At 42.1% G+C, this 13,667-nt stretch overlaps 1 protein-coding gene across 2 annotated transcripts in view; it reads right to left on the bottom strand.

The window, feature by feature from the left end:
* DGCR8 (DGCR8 microprocessor complex subunit) overlaps positions 1-13,667 on the bottom strand; it is a 40,152-nt gene that overhangs the window by 10,032 nt on the left and 16,453 nt on the right. The window contains exons 6-12 of one of the 2 annotated variants that reach the window (XM_074292749.1): positions 10,844-11,041; positions 10,199-10,300; positions 9,390-9,488; positions 7,380-7,462; positions 1,781-1,881; positions 1,560-1,666; positions 1,269-1,396 (exon numbers count right to left, since the gene is read on the bottom strand). In XM_074292749.1, the coding sequence (XP_074148850.1) occupies positions 1,269-1,396; positions 1,560-1,666; positions 1,781-1,881; positions 7,380-7,462; positions 9,390-9,488; positions 10,199-10,300; positions 10,844-11,041 (818 nt within the window). The remainder of the gene's footprint in view (positions 1-1,268; positions 1,397-1,559; positions 1,667-1,780; positions 1,882-7,379; positions 7,463-9,389; positions 9,489-10,198; positions 10,301-10,843; positions 11,042-13,667) is intronic. The other variant, XM_074292760.1, reaches the window with a different exon arrangement.

A 13,667-nucleotide genomic window follows, 5' to 3' on the forward strand; every position in this document is an offset into this window, starting at 1 on the left:
ACTCCTTTTGCAATGAAGTGGGACGTCTTCCCATAACCTTACTTCCCAACAGCTGTGGAGATAATGACCCTCCTCTTTCCTTCCCACCCTAAGCCAGGGTGAGAAAATAAAAGCAAAGCTTTGATACCTACTCAATACTGGGCAGCTCCTTTCCCATAAAGGAGGGAAGAAAGAATTCTACAGTTGACAACTCATTCATCCAACACTAGGGACATGAGGACACAAGTTTATTTTTGCCTTTGAGAAGGAGCAGACAGGGTTAATAGGAAATACAGCAGAGAGGAAATGCCTAACGAGATCAGGCACTAAAGGTTAAATTACCAAAAGACTCATTTTATATAACAGAGCTAGAATGGACTTCAACGGATCTACACCAAATGCTCATTTTTAAATGAAAATTTGTTTCAGCTGTACCTTCAGCAGAGATGTAGAAACACATTTCCTTATTTGCTAATTCATGAAAACCTCCTTCCACTTCCATCCCAAACTAATCAGTTTGATTAAAGCTTTCCTTCATTGTCTTTTCTCAACTTTTCCTTCTTGTTCAGCCAGTTCTCTTTGGTATCATCCCCAGAAGGAAGGCAATCTAAAAGAAACCCACGAGCCTGTTTCTAAAACCCAAGCACACGTTCCAATTTAAAACCTTCTGTGGCAGAGCCCTACAACCCTAGACTTGGCAGAGAAAGCCTGCCCGAGTCAGGCTTACTAACTCCCTTCCTCCCCTGAAGACCATCCGGTTCCCTGCCCTCGTGTCTGTCAAGCACGAGAGGATTTCCCCAAAAAAGCAAAAAAACTTTAAAGACAGCTCACAGTTACAAAAAGCCAGGCAAGTTTCTGTTGTTGGAAATCACCAGTCCAGAAAGATTTTAGCTAATCCACAGGGAGGCTATGGGTCACAGAAGACGTCAAGCCTAGAAAGGCTCAGGTCAGAGAGAATGGGGTGCTAGCAGGGGTTCCCGTTTCCATGGCTACCTTGGGAGAGGAAGGATTTCTGCTTCCAGAAGAGGCTGGCCTGAACCACTGAGATCTTTCCTTTTCAACACTGGGAATCTGATGAGTCTATTTGAGCTGAGACACTCAACTAATTCCTAGTCAAGTCTCTTGAATTACTCAGCTTCTCAAGGGCCACAAGTGAGAAAAAAGCCTTGGGTATAGAAGAGAAGCAGGAAAGACAGTGGATAGGAGGGCCACAGGGAGGAGCAGACTTTCAGTGGGGCCATGAAAATGAACCGTGCTGACCCAGAAGTGAACAGAGAGTTCCCAATCACCTGTTTCACCATCTTGTTGCTCTCCCGGCCATACATGCGCAATAAAGAGCCCCAATTTTTGACGTGTGGGTGTAGAAGTTGAAGGATTTTCTGAGAGGCTAATTGTTTCCCAACTCTCTTATTTTTACCTATGGAAAAATGGAAAGGACACATTAGGGGATACAAAGTACAAGCAGAAATATATGCTACTGAATTCCATCAGATTAAGCTCCTTAATTAGGAAGTCATTTAATTCAAGAATATATAAAGAGGGACAATATAAAACGCCTAGAAGACATATGCTATCCTTACACCAGCCTCGGACAGTGTGCTTCCCACAAGTCATCACATATTCACTCTTCTGGTTTTTCCCAGGGATTACTTCAAACTTGATGGTTGTGTCACCCATTCCATGGTTTCTTTAAGAGAAAACAAAATTCTGTCACCCAGGGACAGGTTCCAGAACCAGAGATGCAGCAACCCCAACAACCAGCCCACAGGCCACGTGTGAGCCACCAGAAGCCTCCACTTACCTTTTAAGGCACTCGTGGAGAATCTGATATGGTGACAAAAGTCCTGCCTTACTGGTCAATTCATAGACACGTGAATCTTCTATACTGATATGGTTAAAATACTACAAAAACAAAACAAAACCAAAAAAACCTCATTCTTAAATCTGGAGTCAAGCACACATACACACTTATCACCTAAGCTGCAGCCCCTAAAAGCCACAATCCAGGACAGTGAATCTAGGGTAATTATACATCTGCTTCTTTTCAGCTAGAAACATACCAGGCTTTAATAAAATTTTGAAAAATAAATAAAAAAAAAACCAAGAAGTAAAAATAAATAAATAAAATACTGAACAGAATAGGACATCACAAGCACTGTTAGAATCTCACATCAAAACCCCTTCTCCATGGTGAAGCATCTGTGTTAAGAGATCCTAAAACAAGGAGGCAAATCTGGGCTCAGAACTCATTGAGACTTAATGGGATAAAATCTCCAACTAGACTGTGGTTCAGGATAGACTTATCTTCCTAGAAAGAGAATGAGTAAAGGACATGGGTTGGGGGTAGGGAAGGAGCCCTGCGTCTGAACATGACAGGCTCTTGAGAACATGTTCCACCAGCTGCCAACTTGACCCTCCCATTTCTTGTGTATGATCTTTTCACTCTAGTTACCTTTCCTCTAGACTGTGCAAGAGACTTCTAACTGGACTCCCTGATTCTAGTCTCTGTCCAGAACAGCCCATCCTTCCTACTGTGCTAGATCTTTCTGCAGTATGGGTCTGGCACCCTTCTCCCCAAGTTTCCCACAATCTGGCCCTGACCTGTTTTGCCGCTTCAGCCTGATCACTGCCCTTTTGCACAATGGACTCCAGCCCAACTGAATTTTTCAGTTCCTCATTCCATCTCCTGTCTGTTTGCAAAGCTCTCTGTATCTGGAGAGCACTCTGTGTCAAACTTGGAGAATCCTCCATTTTGCTCCTTCAGGTGGCTAGCGCCCTGGCTTCAAGCTTACGAGAACCAGAGTGGAAGGCTTTGTAAATTGAAGTGACAAAGGAAGCAGCTTGTTTAGCTTGGCCCATAGAGGGACCTAAGAGCTGTATCTAAGCAGCAGAAAGGCTGGGCCCCAGGGCAAAGAACCAGAGCAGTGGGTCCCAAGAAGCTAATTTGGTTTGGATGTCAGGAGGGAGTCCCTGCCTACAAAGGAGCTGAAGGCCTGAACGCAAAGCTGGATGACAGACAACATTATGTTCTGGTGGAGACTGAGGGTCCCACGTCTGGAGTCCAAGAACCTGGCTCAAATCTAGCCTTCATTGTGGTCTTGACCTCTTCCTCATCCTCAGCTGTAAAAGGAAAAGGCTGTACTCAAGCTCTCTCTCGATTCCTCTGGTTTAGAGATTGAACTAGAGGGGATCCAAGGTCCCTTCCAACCTTCAAATCTTGTGATTCTGGAAAAAGTTTCACATCAGAAATCTCCAAATCTGGAGAATTTGTCTGTTGAATTCACCAGCTCAGTGTAGGGATTGAAGATTTTAATTAGCAAGGATATAACAATCTGGCAAACTGCAACACTGCTGGACTATCAAAAGATAAAGGGACCATGAAAGTGAATTAATTCAGTATCCTTTGTTTTTCAGGGAAGAAAGTGTAAAAACCCTGACATGGGAGTCCAGTCCAGGTCCTCTGTCTCCCAGCTCCACAAACCTCTCCTTCCTGTAGAGAGCAGAGGAATAAAAGACAGACTGGGACTCTTGTGGGTAAGGAATGAACACCATCAAATGATTTCTCAACTGAGGAGGAAAGGAAGCTCGGAAGAAAGAGGATCCGTTTGGGAACCCAAGGAGGGAGGGAGGTTTGCTAATAAAACAAGAGATTTCATTATTCTCATCAAGAAAGCTAATGGGATCAAGCTGGTGAACCCACAGCTGTGGAGGTGAAGGACAAAAGAGAAGGCTACAAAAGCAGAAATGAAGCCAGACCACTAAAGATAAGTACCAAAAAAACTCAGAGCACAGTCTGGTAGGAAAACTCAATTAGGGAGGCTAAAGCAGGGCAAAATGATGTTTTAAATCCCCTGCCAACTGTAACAAAAGAACCACAAAAAATTAGAGCAAGTTGTAACAAGCTCCCAACATTTCAAATGACACACTTAAATCCACATTGTTTTCAGGGATAAGTCTATTCTGTAACTTTAAACCTGGACTGATTAACAACAATGATGATGCTGCACAATTCCACTTGAGGTCTTTCAATCCCGGCACAAGAACGGTATCTTTAGGCAGTTAAAGCCCTCATTGCAGTACCACTGTGAGAACCACCAACTTGGGGAGAGGAAGATGTCACATCAAGAAGCATCTATTAAGCACTCACTATGTACTAGATCTTGTGCTGTGTACTGGGAACACAAATATAAGCAAAATCAAAGACAGTGGTTGTCCTCAAGGAGAGCTCACATTTTAAAAAGGAAAACCTCACACAAAAGGGAGCTGACAAACTAAAGAAGATAGTGCGCATGTAGGGACACGGCCCAGCCTGGAGGACAAAGATGACTGGTCTGGGCCTTTCCTCCAAATGGAGGCTCTGCGAAGAGGAAGAGGGGAGTCAAAGGTTAAATATAAAAGGAAACTAGAGAATTCTTTGAGGATGGAAATGGGCAGATAGTTCCATCCTTAATAAAGGAACAAGAATGGAAACCCATTCACATCAGGAATGGGCTAAATTGGGGAGCCCATGAAATATGGTACAGCACCCTCTAAAATCTACAAAGAAATGAGGGGAGAGGGGCAGCTAGGTGGCGCAGTAGATAGAGCACCAGCCTTGAATTCAGGAGGACCCGAGTTCAAATCCTACCTCAGACACTTAACACTTCCTAGCTGTGTGACCCTGGGCAAGTCACTTAACCCCAGCCTCAAAAAAAAAAAAAAAAAAAAAAAAAAAAAGAAATGAGGGGAGAAAAAGAAGATAAAATAGAGTACAGAAGGGTATTTGTGTAGATTAATGGGAATGGGATAAAGAGGGAAAGGAAGGGTGGAGGGAGAAGCTAGGAAAGATAGTGCCTATATGGAAACATGACCCCAAGGGAGGGATCCATGAAGGGAGGGAGGTTAAATAATAGCAGGACAAGTTAAGCAGCAGAATTAAAGTGGAAGAGTTAGCAGGGATAGGAAAATAAGAGATAAACACAAATACTACCACAAGGAGGAGTAGAACTTATTAGGAAAAAAATGGTACAATTTGTTATCATGGATCGCACTTATGTCAAACTTATGTCAGCCATACTACATAGTTTTAGAAGCATGTCTACATATGCTTGTAAATGTATGCATGTGTGTGCGAATATGTGTATTATACATAAATATATTGGTGCTTAACTGTAATCTGCTTAGAGAGGATGAAAGGGGAAAAAAAGAATAAAGTTAAAAAGTGCACAGCAGAGAACAAAAGAATAACCGACAAGAAAGCAAAAATGGGCAGTCATGAATAAATAGAATGTGTGTTCTATTATATATACTTTCTTGAAATGGAAATTTAAAAGTACATATTTTATTTTGAATCCTTCCTGATGTTCTGGGCATAACAATTTTTTTTTTAATTCCTTTTTCTTTCCTTTTCTATTTTTTTATTTTGTACTTAGTTTTAAATAATTATTAAAATAAAAGATATAGGATCAAGAATGATCCTAGTCATTACAAATGATTTGTATTAATATTTAGGAGACAACAAGATGAACACTTTATTAGTTGGGAATGAGCAGCAGCCAAAGCCTAGTGAAGAAATCAGGCTGGGCCAATTGACTGTGTGTTCTGCACACTAGTGGAGATAGGAAACTCATTCATTTAAACATTTATTAAGCACCTCCCATACACAACTCACATCAAGGGTGAGGAGGCCTGGTGGGCAACACTGAGATAAGAGTCCCCGCTCTTCTGGGAAAAGGGAAGAAACCTGAACCAAACAACAGAGCCAGCACAGAGCAGCCTGTGGGGGGAGCCCTGGGGGGAAACAATCACATCCTGTGGCAGAGATCCCCAGCAAGCTTCACAGAGGGGGCCATTTCAGCTCAGCCTTGAAGGAATGGGGGAGGCCCACAGAAACAAGGGACTGGAGAGGACAAGAGTTCATGGCCTTCCCAGCTTTCAGAGGCAGAAATGTACACATTGCTTGTAGGGAGAAAAAGTTCTCTTGGGCTGAATCAAGAGCTGAGCCATAAAATTCAGGTCAGGCAAGTGAGCCACGTCGGCAAGCCTAGGTGGAAGATGGAGAAGTTGCTCTACACCTGTAGGGTAAACACACGGGTTTAAGGTCACATTCCAAGGAAGTTAACTACGGATGATAAGCACTTTCCAGACACCTCCCTTGGAACTCATTAAAGGCAATATTTATATTAATGACTTAGAGATGAAGAGAATTGAGAATATAGCCATAAAACCTCAAAGTTGTAGGAGTAAAGTGTGTATGTACACACACACACACACACACACACACACACACACACACACACACACACACACACACAGTGTCAGAGATGAAGACATTCCAGACTCACCGATCTCTGCAGCCTCAGTCACTAGGAGTGCTCAGAGTCCACATGGGGATGAGCCCAAACCTGGTCTACACTTAACCTTTGATGAAATGGATTCTGTGCCTCTAGTTACAAATACACCCGGAGGATGGATCACAGAAATTCAAAACAATGATGAACAAGCAAACTTCTCTATTGGAAGTCAGCATTTATTTGCACCTAAGATGTGACACAAAGCACTACAACTTGAACTAAAAGGAGAAAAATGCCAACAAAAACAACCCCACAAAGAGGACTGGGAAACACGGACTGAATATCAGAAAGATCCAGCGCCTCACATGAGCCTGAGCTGAAAGATTGGCCTGCGAGCCTGCCCTCGAGGTGCAAAGGGGCCATGGAAGCCCCCATCTGGTCATTTTTTATGCTATCACTTATCCAGAGGCACCTGATGGGATACCTCCCTAGTGGATGTCCAGAACCAGTGGATGCAAAGAAGCCTCTGCAAGAACACGAGAAGCTGGCCTTGTTTCCAGCCTTGCTTCCAGCCTAGCCCCCAGCCTAGCCCTCAAGCCACCCCTGGACTGTTTTTCATTCTGCTTCTTGCTCAGTGTTTTCAAAAACAAGCAGGGATGCAATTTTCTCGCAGTCAAGGATCCTCAATTTCCCCAGCCCTGAGCTTTTCCTGCCTCATACTTTCAACTGCCCATTGGACTGTAGACCTAATGTCCCAGAGACATCTTAGAGTCAATGAGTCCCACATCCAACTCATCTCTCCCCCACACACCCTGCATATTCCCTACTTTTGTTGGAATCCTCCTCCTCCTCCCAGTCACTCAGTCTCAGTCTCAGTTTCTCCTTCTCAGTCAGCTGTCAAGTCCACTTTATTTTCATGATATTCCTCTTGAATGACCCCTGCCCCCACTCTGGGGCATTATAGCCTCACATCTGAACTACAGCAGTCACTTGTTGGCTGCTCTAACTCCAGTCCATTCTCCAAGTACCGATAGAAAAATCATAAAGCACAGATGTGATCATGGGAAAGGGAGCTGGCATCAGAAGGGACTGGTTCTGGGCTCCACTCCAAGGCCAAGCTGTGCTTACCTCTAGTTCCTCGCTGTCTTTGGGTTTCTCGTCAGAGGTCTGCTTAACAAAGTCAGGGATGAGAATTTCCAGTGTGGCTCGGGCTAAAAGAGGAATCGTTTTAGTTTGTGCTCATTCTCAATTACCATAGGAGGAAAGAGATCTAGAAAGTCATCAGCTTGCAGGACTGAGGCAGCCAACGCCTCAATGCTGGGACACGAGTTCTTCTATGGCTAACCCATGAACAAGTCAAGAATTGAAAATACAGGAAAACAGGGTGTTCTTCTCTGTACACATCTCTACACGTGTCCACTAAGGGAAAAGTTATAATCCTTGTTCTCCCATTCACTGGTCACCCCTTTACTTACAGACCCATTCCTTCCCCTCTCTACTTTTCTAGTATTCATTCATTTATTATGGAGTCCTCTCAGAATTTGGGAAGTGGATGGGACCAGAGAGATCATCTAGGCCCCTGCTCCCATTTTAGAGAGAAGTTATGGCCTACAAGGGGGAGTGAGTTGCCCAAGGTCATGTAGGAAGTGGGTGAATCAAGCTAATGGCCCACACTCCTCCCCTTCCTCCCAGGCTACTCTTGACTTCAGTTGGTCCAAATTTGCTTGATGCTGAAATTTAAAACAAAACAAAACAAAAAAAAACGGTCCCATCAAGGTTTCCAGAAGTCAAGAGCCAGGCTGGCCCACCCAGGCTGTCCAGAGAAACAGCTGTGAGCCAGGAGAAAGCCCTCAGTGCTCTCCCTGCCTCACCAGCCCCCCCTTTTTGCAGAACTTCAGCTCACAGCCTTCCAAAGCAGACAAACTTTGGGGACAAACCCTCCTTCAGTGGGACCCCCCACTTTTCTGGCTTTGCGAGCAGAATGTCAAGTTCTTGGGGTCAAGGCTTGTCTTGGTTTTCCTTTTCCTCCCTCCAGTGCCTACCCAGCACAGGGCATTGTACATAGTAGGCACTTAAATGTTTGTGGAATTGGTCCTGGGCCTGATCAAGCCCTTTTGTAATGACATCAGGGTCTCATGAACTTCAAAGGATCTCTGCCAAAGTGATTGAGGCACGTGAAGCTGCTTTGTCTGGTGTATCTTAACAATTCTCTCTTCTGTTTTTCTGTCTCCACCTCCCACCAGGCTGCTTGTCCCCTTAGCTTCTGTCTCTGTTGTCGACAGATCTGTCCTGATCCCATTTTCCCCCTCGGTTAATGGGCTGCTTTTTCAGTTCTGTGGCCTGGCTCAACTGACTCCCAAGAAAGAAGCCTGCAGGACTCCTCAAAGGATCAAGCGCACTTAAGCGGCACCAAAGGCACCACATATGTATTCAGGTGCCTTTTCTGCCCCATCCTGGGTGGTGGATGGGGTCCAGTGAAACAATGACTGCTAAACATGATAGGGAGTGAGGATGTGGTTAGAATGGTGGTGGACAGTTAAGCATAACGAATCAGCCTCTTCCAATTGTTTTACAGGACAATCAAGAAGAGACTTGCTCCAAGTGAAGAGCCACAGAATCCTCCTCCAGAAACCAGATTTTGGCATCACTTGTGATGTCACTGGGACCAGGAATTCCTGAGTAAGGCAACTCCCTCTACAGAGACAGGCCAGAACCTCTTATGCAACTTCAGAAGACTTAAGGCACTGCTTCCAGCCCAGAGAGGGAAAGTGATTTTAGCCAGGGTTACACAGCCACGATGTTTGAGGAGGGCCTAGGTCTTCAAGGGTTCAAGACCAGCATTTTATCCATTAAGAACATGGCTGCCTTCATCACCATGAAAAAAGCTCTACGATGTAAACAAAGTTCACAACACAATAAAAACCCACTGTGAAATGTGAAAATACAGTATGATGACTGATTCTAATCCTCAAACAAAGTGTACTGGCATTTTACCACTTATAAGCTATCCAACGGTATCAGCAGTCTCTCTCCATACCCATGACTGGCTACAGAATTCATGCCTTCCTTAACCCCAGACAGAGAGAGGCGGGGACAGTAAAACAGATGGGCAGTGGGAGTTACAAACGCGCACGTTACCAGCTTTGTTCTTTGCAAGCTTTTTGCTGCTTGCAGTTCCAGCCCCATAGGTCACTCCATCAATAGTCACTGAGGCTCCAAAAGGCTCACTTGGGTTCTCTAAAAAATGGAAAACATTCTCTTTAAAATATATAGCCTGAATGAAACACCACTCAAAAAAAAAAAATCCCCTAACACAATGCAGGGTTTAAATTCACTAAATTATACATCAAACATTTATGAGTGCCTACTATGTATAGCATCTTATAAAGTACTTTAGGAAAAAAAAAATACTGAAAAAAATTCGTCTTCCTGAAGGAATTTAGAATCCAGCAAAGGAGGACAGACATAAAGAGAAAATATTATAAAAGCCACCAAATGTAATAGATCAGTATAAACTAGGTTTGTACTGATAAGAAGCTGAGCAGATTACTGAGGAGGTAGCATGGCTCAGTTGGAAAAAAAAACAGATTTGGAACAAGAGAATCTTCGGTTCAAATATCAAATATCACTACTGATCTTGTGTGTGTGTCTATGTTTGCGTGTGGGGGTGTGGGTGTGACCTTGGGCATGTCACTCCCCACCCTGCCCCCACCTTGATGATGGTCTCAGGTGTTTGGAGGAGAGATCTCTAAGGTCCAGTCCAGCTTTACAGGATCTCTATAACTCCTAGGATCCTACCTAGGGGTTGTGGGTACAGGATATGTTAGAGCAGAGTCAGCACTAAGGTTAACTCCCTTAGGTCCCACATTATATGCAAACTCTGTGTCTACCACGTTAACAAAGAACGGGCTGTAGATACAGCCCCTAAAGGAAGGGACAAAACTTACCACATTCAAAGAAAGTGTAAACAGGGCGAACCTTGAGGACTCGCTGCATGTATTCGTGTAGGATGCAGACTTCTGACTTCCCATTGGGATTAATAACAAATTCTGTGACAGAGAAGAAACATTTAATATGGGATTTGAAATCCCTTCATCCCCACAAATGGACACATAATCATTATTTAAGCAAGAGAAGTCATTTAAGAAGCCAGAGGATAGTAATAAAGAGCTGTGGCATCTCAGGAGACGGAGGTTTCAAACCCAGCTCTCCTGCTTCTTAACCAAATGGCCATTATAACAAATGGCTGTGAATCCCCAGGCTTCACTTTCCTATCTGTCAAGCAAGGAATACAAAATTTGAACTTTGGAAAGCTCAAATAAAAATATACATAAAATCATCTATAAATCTTAAAATGCTGTGTAAATGTCTGCTCGTAATCTTACAGAAAGAAATTAGCATATGAATGTAAAGCTTCAGTAATCTAAGCATTATGCTGCTTAGATAAAAAATGCAACATGCACAAATTATTTAGTTCACATGTGGACCATTAAGAAAGACCTCCGAGGCACATTTTACAACCCAAAACTGACCAAGCCCAGTCAGCCTGATTAGATACTGCAAGTTTTAAAATTTAAAAACATAGGACTAACCTTTCTTTGTAGGCGCATCGTGCACAGACAAAGTAATGAGTTTCTGGTTGGCCGGCAAGATAGGCCTTTCAGATTCCGCCTGCTTACGCTTCATTTCACGGTTGAACTGGCGCCTTTCTGCCCAAGTCCTGAACTTTTTCACAGTAACTTGCTCAAAATCAAAGCGTTTTTCTAGATAGTTTCGAAAGTCCTCAAGATCTGTTCAGGAATTAACAAAGAAACATTATTGTTTCTAGTTGTTAAATTGCAAAACATGAGGCAAAGAGGAGGAAAAAAAAATACACCCATTTGCTGATAATATAATAGTTACTTAGGAAAACCCAGAGAAACAATAAAGGGACTAGTATGGACAATTCATAGCTTCAGTAAAGTAGCAGGAAACAAAACAAACTCATAAAACTCAACAGAATATCCATACAGCACTAACAAAATCTAAAAGGAAATAAAAGGGAACAAAAGTCCTATTGAAAATAACTACAAAATGCATAAAATAACTGAGTCAATCTACTAACGCACCCTGGAGACTTTTACAAAATGCTCTACTTATAAAGCATAAAAAGGAAAAAAATACCGTAATGGATGGGTCTTCAACTGCTAACAGGTCATATCAATACTATAAAGAAACAACCTAAATTGACTCACAAACTTCACTTAGTGCTATATTAAACTACCAAAGGGATGTTTGAAGGTTGTTGTTGTTTATACAACAAAATTAACTCAGAAAAATTAAACAAAAGGTTTAAATCTCAAGGGCAAAAAAAAAAAAAAAAAAAAAAAAGAGGGAATAAGGAGTAATTAGTTCTTGCAGACAGCAAACCAGTTAAAAAATTATTTGATAGTGGCTAAAAAATAGAAAAGCAAACCAATAGAGCAGACCAGAAGGCCAGGTGGTGCATTGGATTGAGTGTCAAGCCTAAAGTGAGAAAAACTCCTTCCTGAGTTCAAATATGGTCACAGATACTTACTGTGTGACCCTGGATAAGTTACTTAACCCTGTTTACCTAAGTTTCTTTATCTCTAAAATGAGCCAGAGACGGAATTGGCAAACCATTCCAGTTATCTTTGATAAGAAAACCTCAAATGGGATCATAAAGAGTTGGACATGACTGAAACAAGTGAATTACAAGAACAGAATACCTACAATAACCCAAATATTCAAGAATTCCAACAACATAAAGTACTTGGGAAAAACTACCTATTTGACAAGAGCTACTGGAAAAAGCAGAAATCAATAGGACGGAAATTAGGGTTAAATCAGCATCAAATTCAAAATAGAAATATAAGCTGAATATTAAAGATCATACCACCAAAAAGAGAGAGAGAGAGAAGAACCAGATGAGACTTTTCAAAGTCGTGCCTAAGAGTTTTAAACTAAGAGTTAAGCATTCTTAATTATACAAGGGATAGAGGTGATCAAGACTAAGGTAAAATAATTGCATGCATAAAAAAACCCAGTGCCACTAGGTTAAGAAGGAAAGCTACAAACTTGGCTTAATTCTGATGTGCAAGATTTATGGGAACCAATACATATCTTTAACTCCAAAGGCCAAACAAAAATAGTTCAAAAAGTACAAAGTATTCACTAGATGAAAAACTGCTCTAAATCATGAAGAGTTAGGAAAATGCAACTCAAAACAACTCAGAAAATGGATGAAGATAACAAAGGAAGGAAGCAGTAAATGTTAGCTATGGAAAAACAGGTTACATTCACATATAATATTGGTGAAACAATGAACTTTCCATTCTAGAAAGCAATCTGGAAATATGCTAACAAAGTAACTCAATGTTTTGGGGACAGACTTCTGACATAAATAAGGGAGGCTCCAGGGATTCCCCTATTGACTCTTGTTTTCTAGGACTACAACAAAGGTATGTGTCATTAAGCATTGTCCCTGTTCATGTGTGAAGGCAGGCCCATGGGCCAGGCAGAGATACTGGGGAAAACAAACTCCTTAATGAGTTTAAATGCCAAAATAATATGTAATAAAAAGAGCTTAGTCTGACAAAAAGCTTTAAAGGCAATAATAGGCAACAATGGGAAAGAGAGATAGGTAAAGGGAGACTCTGATCTGATAGACAAACTTAGATATATACAGAGTAAAACTCCTGTAAAAGCAGTGCTGTGTTGGGGAGCATAGACACATGGACCAATTCAGTTGGGGAAGTCTCCTTGGGTCCCGAAGGTTAAGTGTGCTCCCAAAGAAGGGAGATGTGCTCCAAATTGCCCTTTCTTGAGAATGGGATACTTTTGGTGGCTACCTAGTGTTGTCTGATTTACATGTAAAGGTTCAGGGCACATGGGTGATTTGGGGATACACGTGTATAGGGGAAAAAGACAAACTAGTGGCTAGCAAGATATTATTTGGGGGGCAGCTAGGTGGCACAGTGGATAGAGCATCAGCCCTGAAATCAAAAGGACCCGAGTTCAAATCTGATTATCAGACACTTAACACTTCCTAGTTGGGTGACCCTGGACAAGTCATTTAACTCTAATTGCCTCACCAAAAGAAAAGAGAGTCAGAGAGAAGGAAAAAAAAATTATTTGGGACACACAAGCCATCTTAACCTTAACACATTATTGTTAGTATTTTCTCATGAATAGATCTTATAAGTTTATAAGTTCCCTTAAGAGGAGACTGTCACAATGGCCTCAAGATAATGAGGTCCAATGGTTCCCACAGAAAGATTCTATGAGCTATAGCTTCCCTTTAAAGGGAGACTGATTCAATAGTCCCAAGACCATGTGGTACAATTTTATAACACAGATATCCCGCTGCTATTCTACACAAAACTTCTTAAAGTGTGATTCCATATAGGGTCACAT

Source organism: Sminthopsis crassicaudata, chromosome 1 (genome assembly GCF_048593235.1).
Source record: "Sminthopsis crassicaudata isolate SCR6 chromosome 1, ASM4859323v1, whole genome shotgun sequence".
Taxonomy (NCBI): Eukaryota; Metazoa; Chordata; class Mammalia; order Dasyuromorphia; family Dasyuridae; genus Sminthopsis; species Sminthopsis crassicaudata.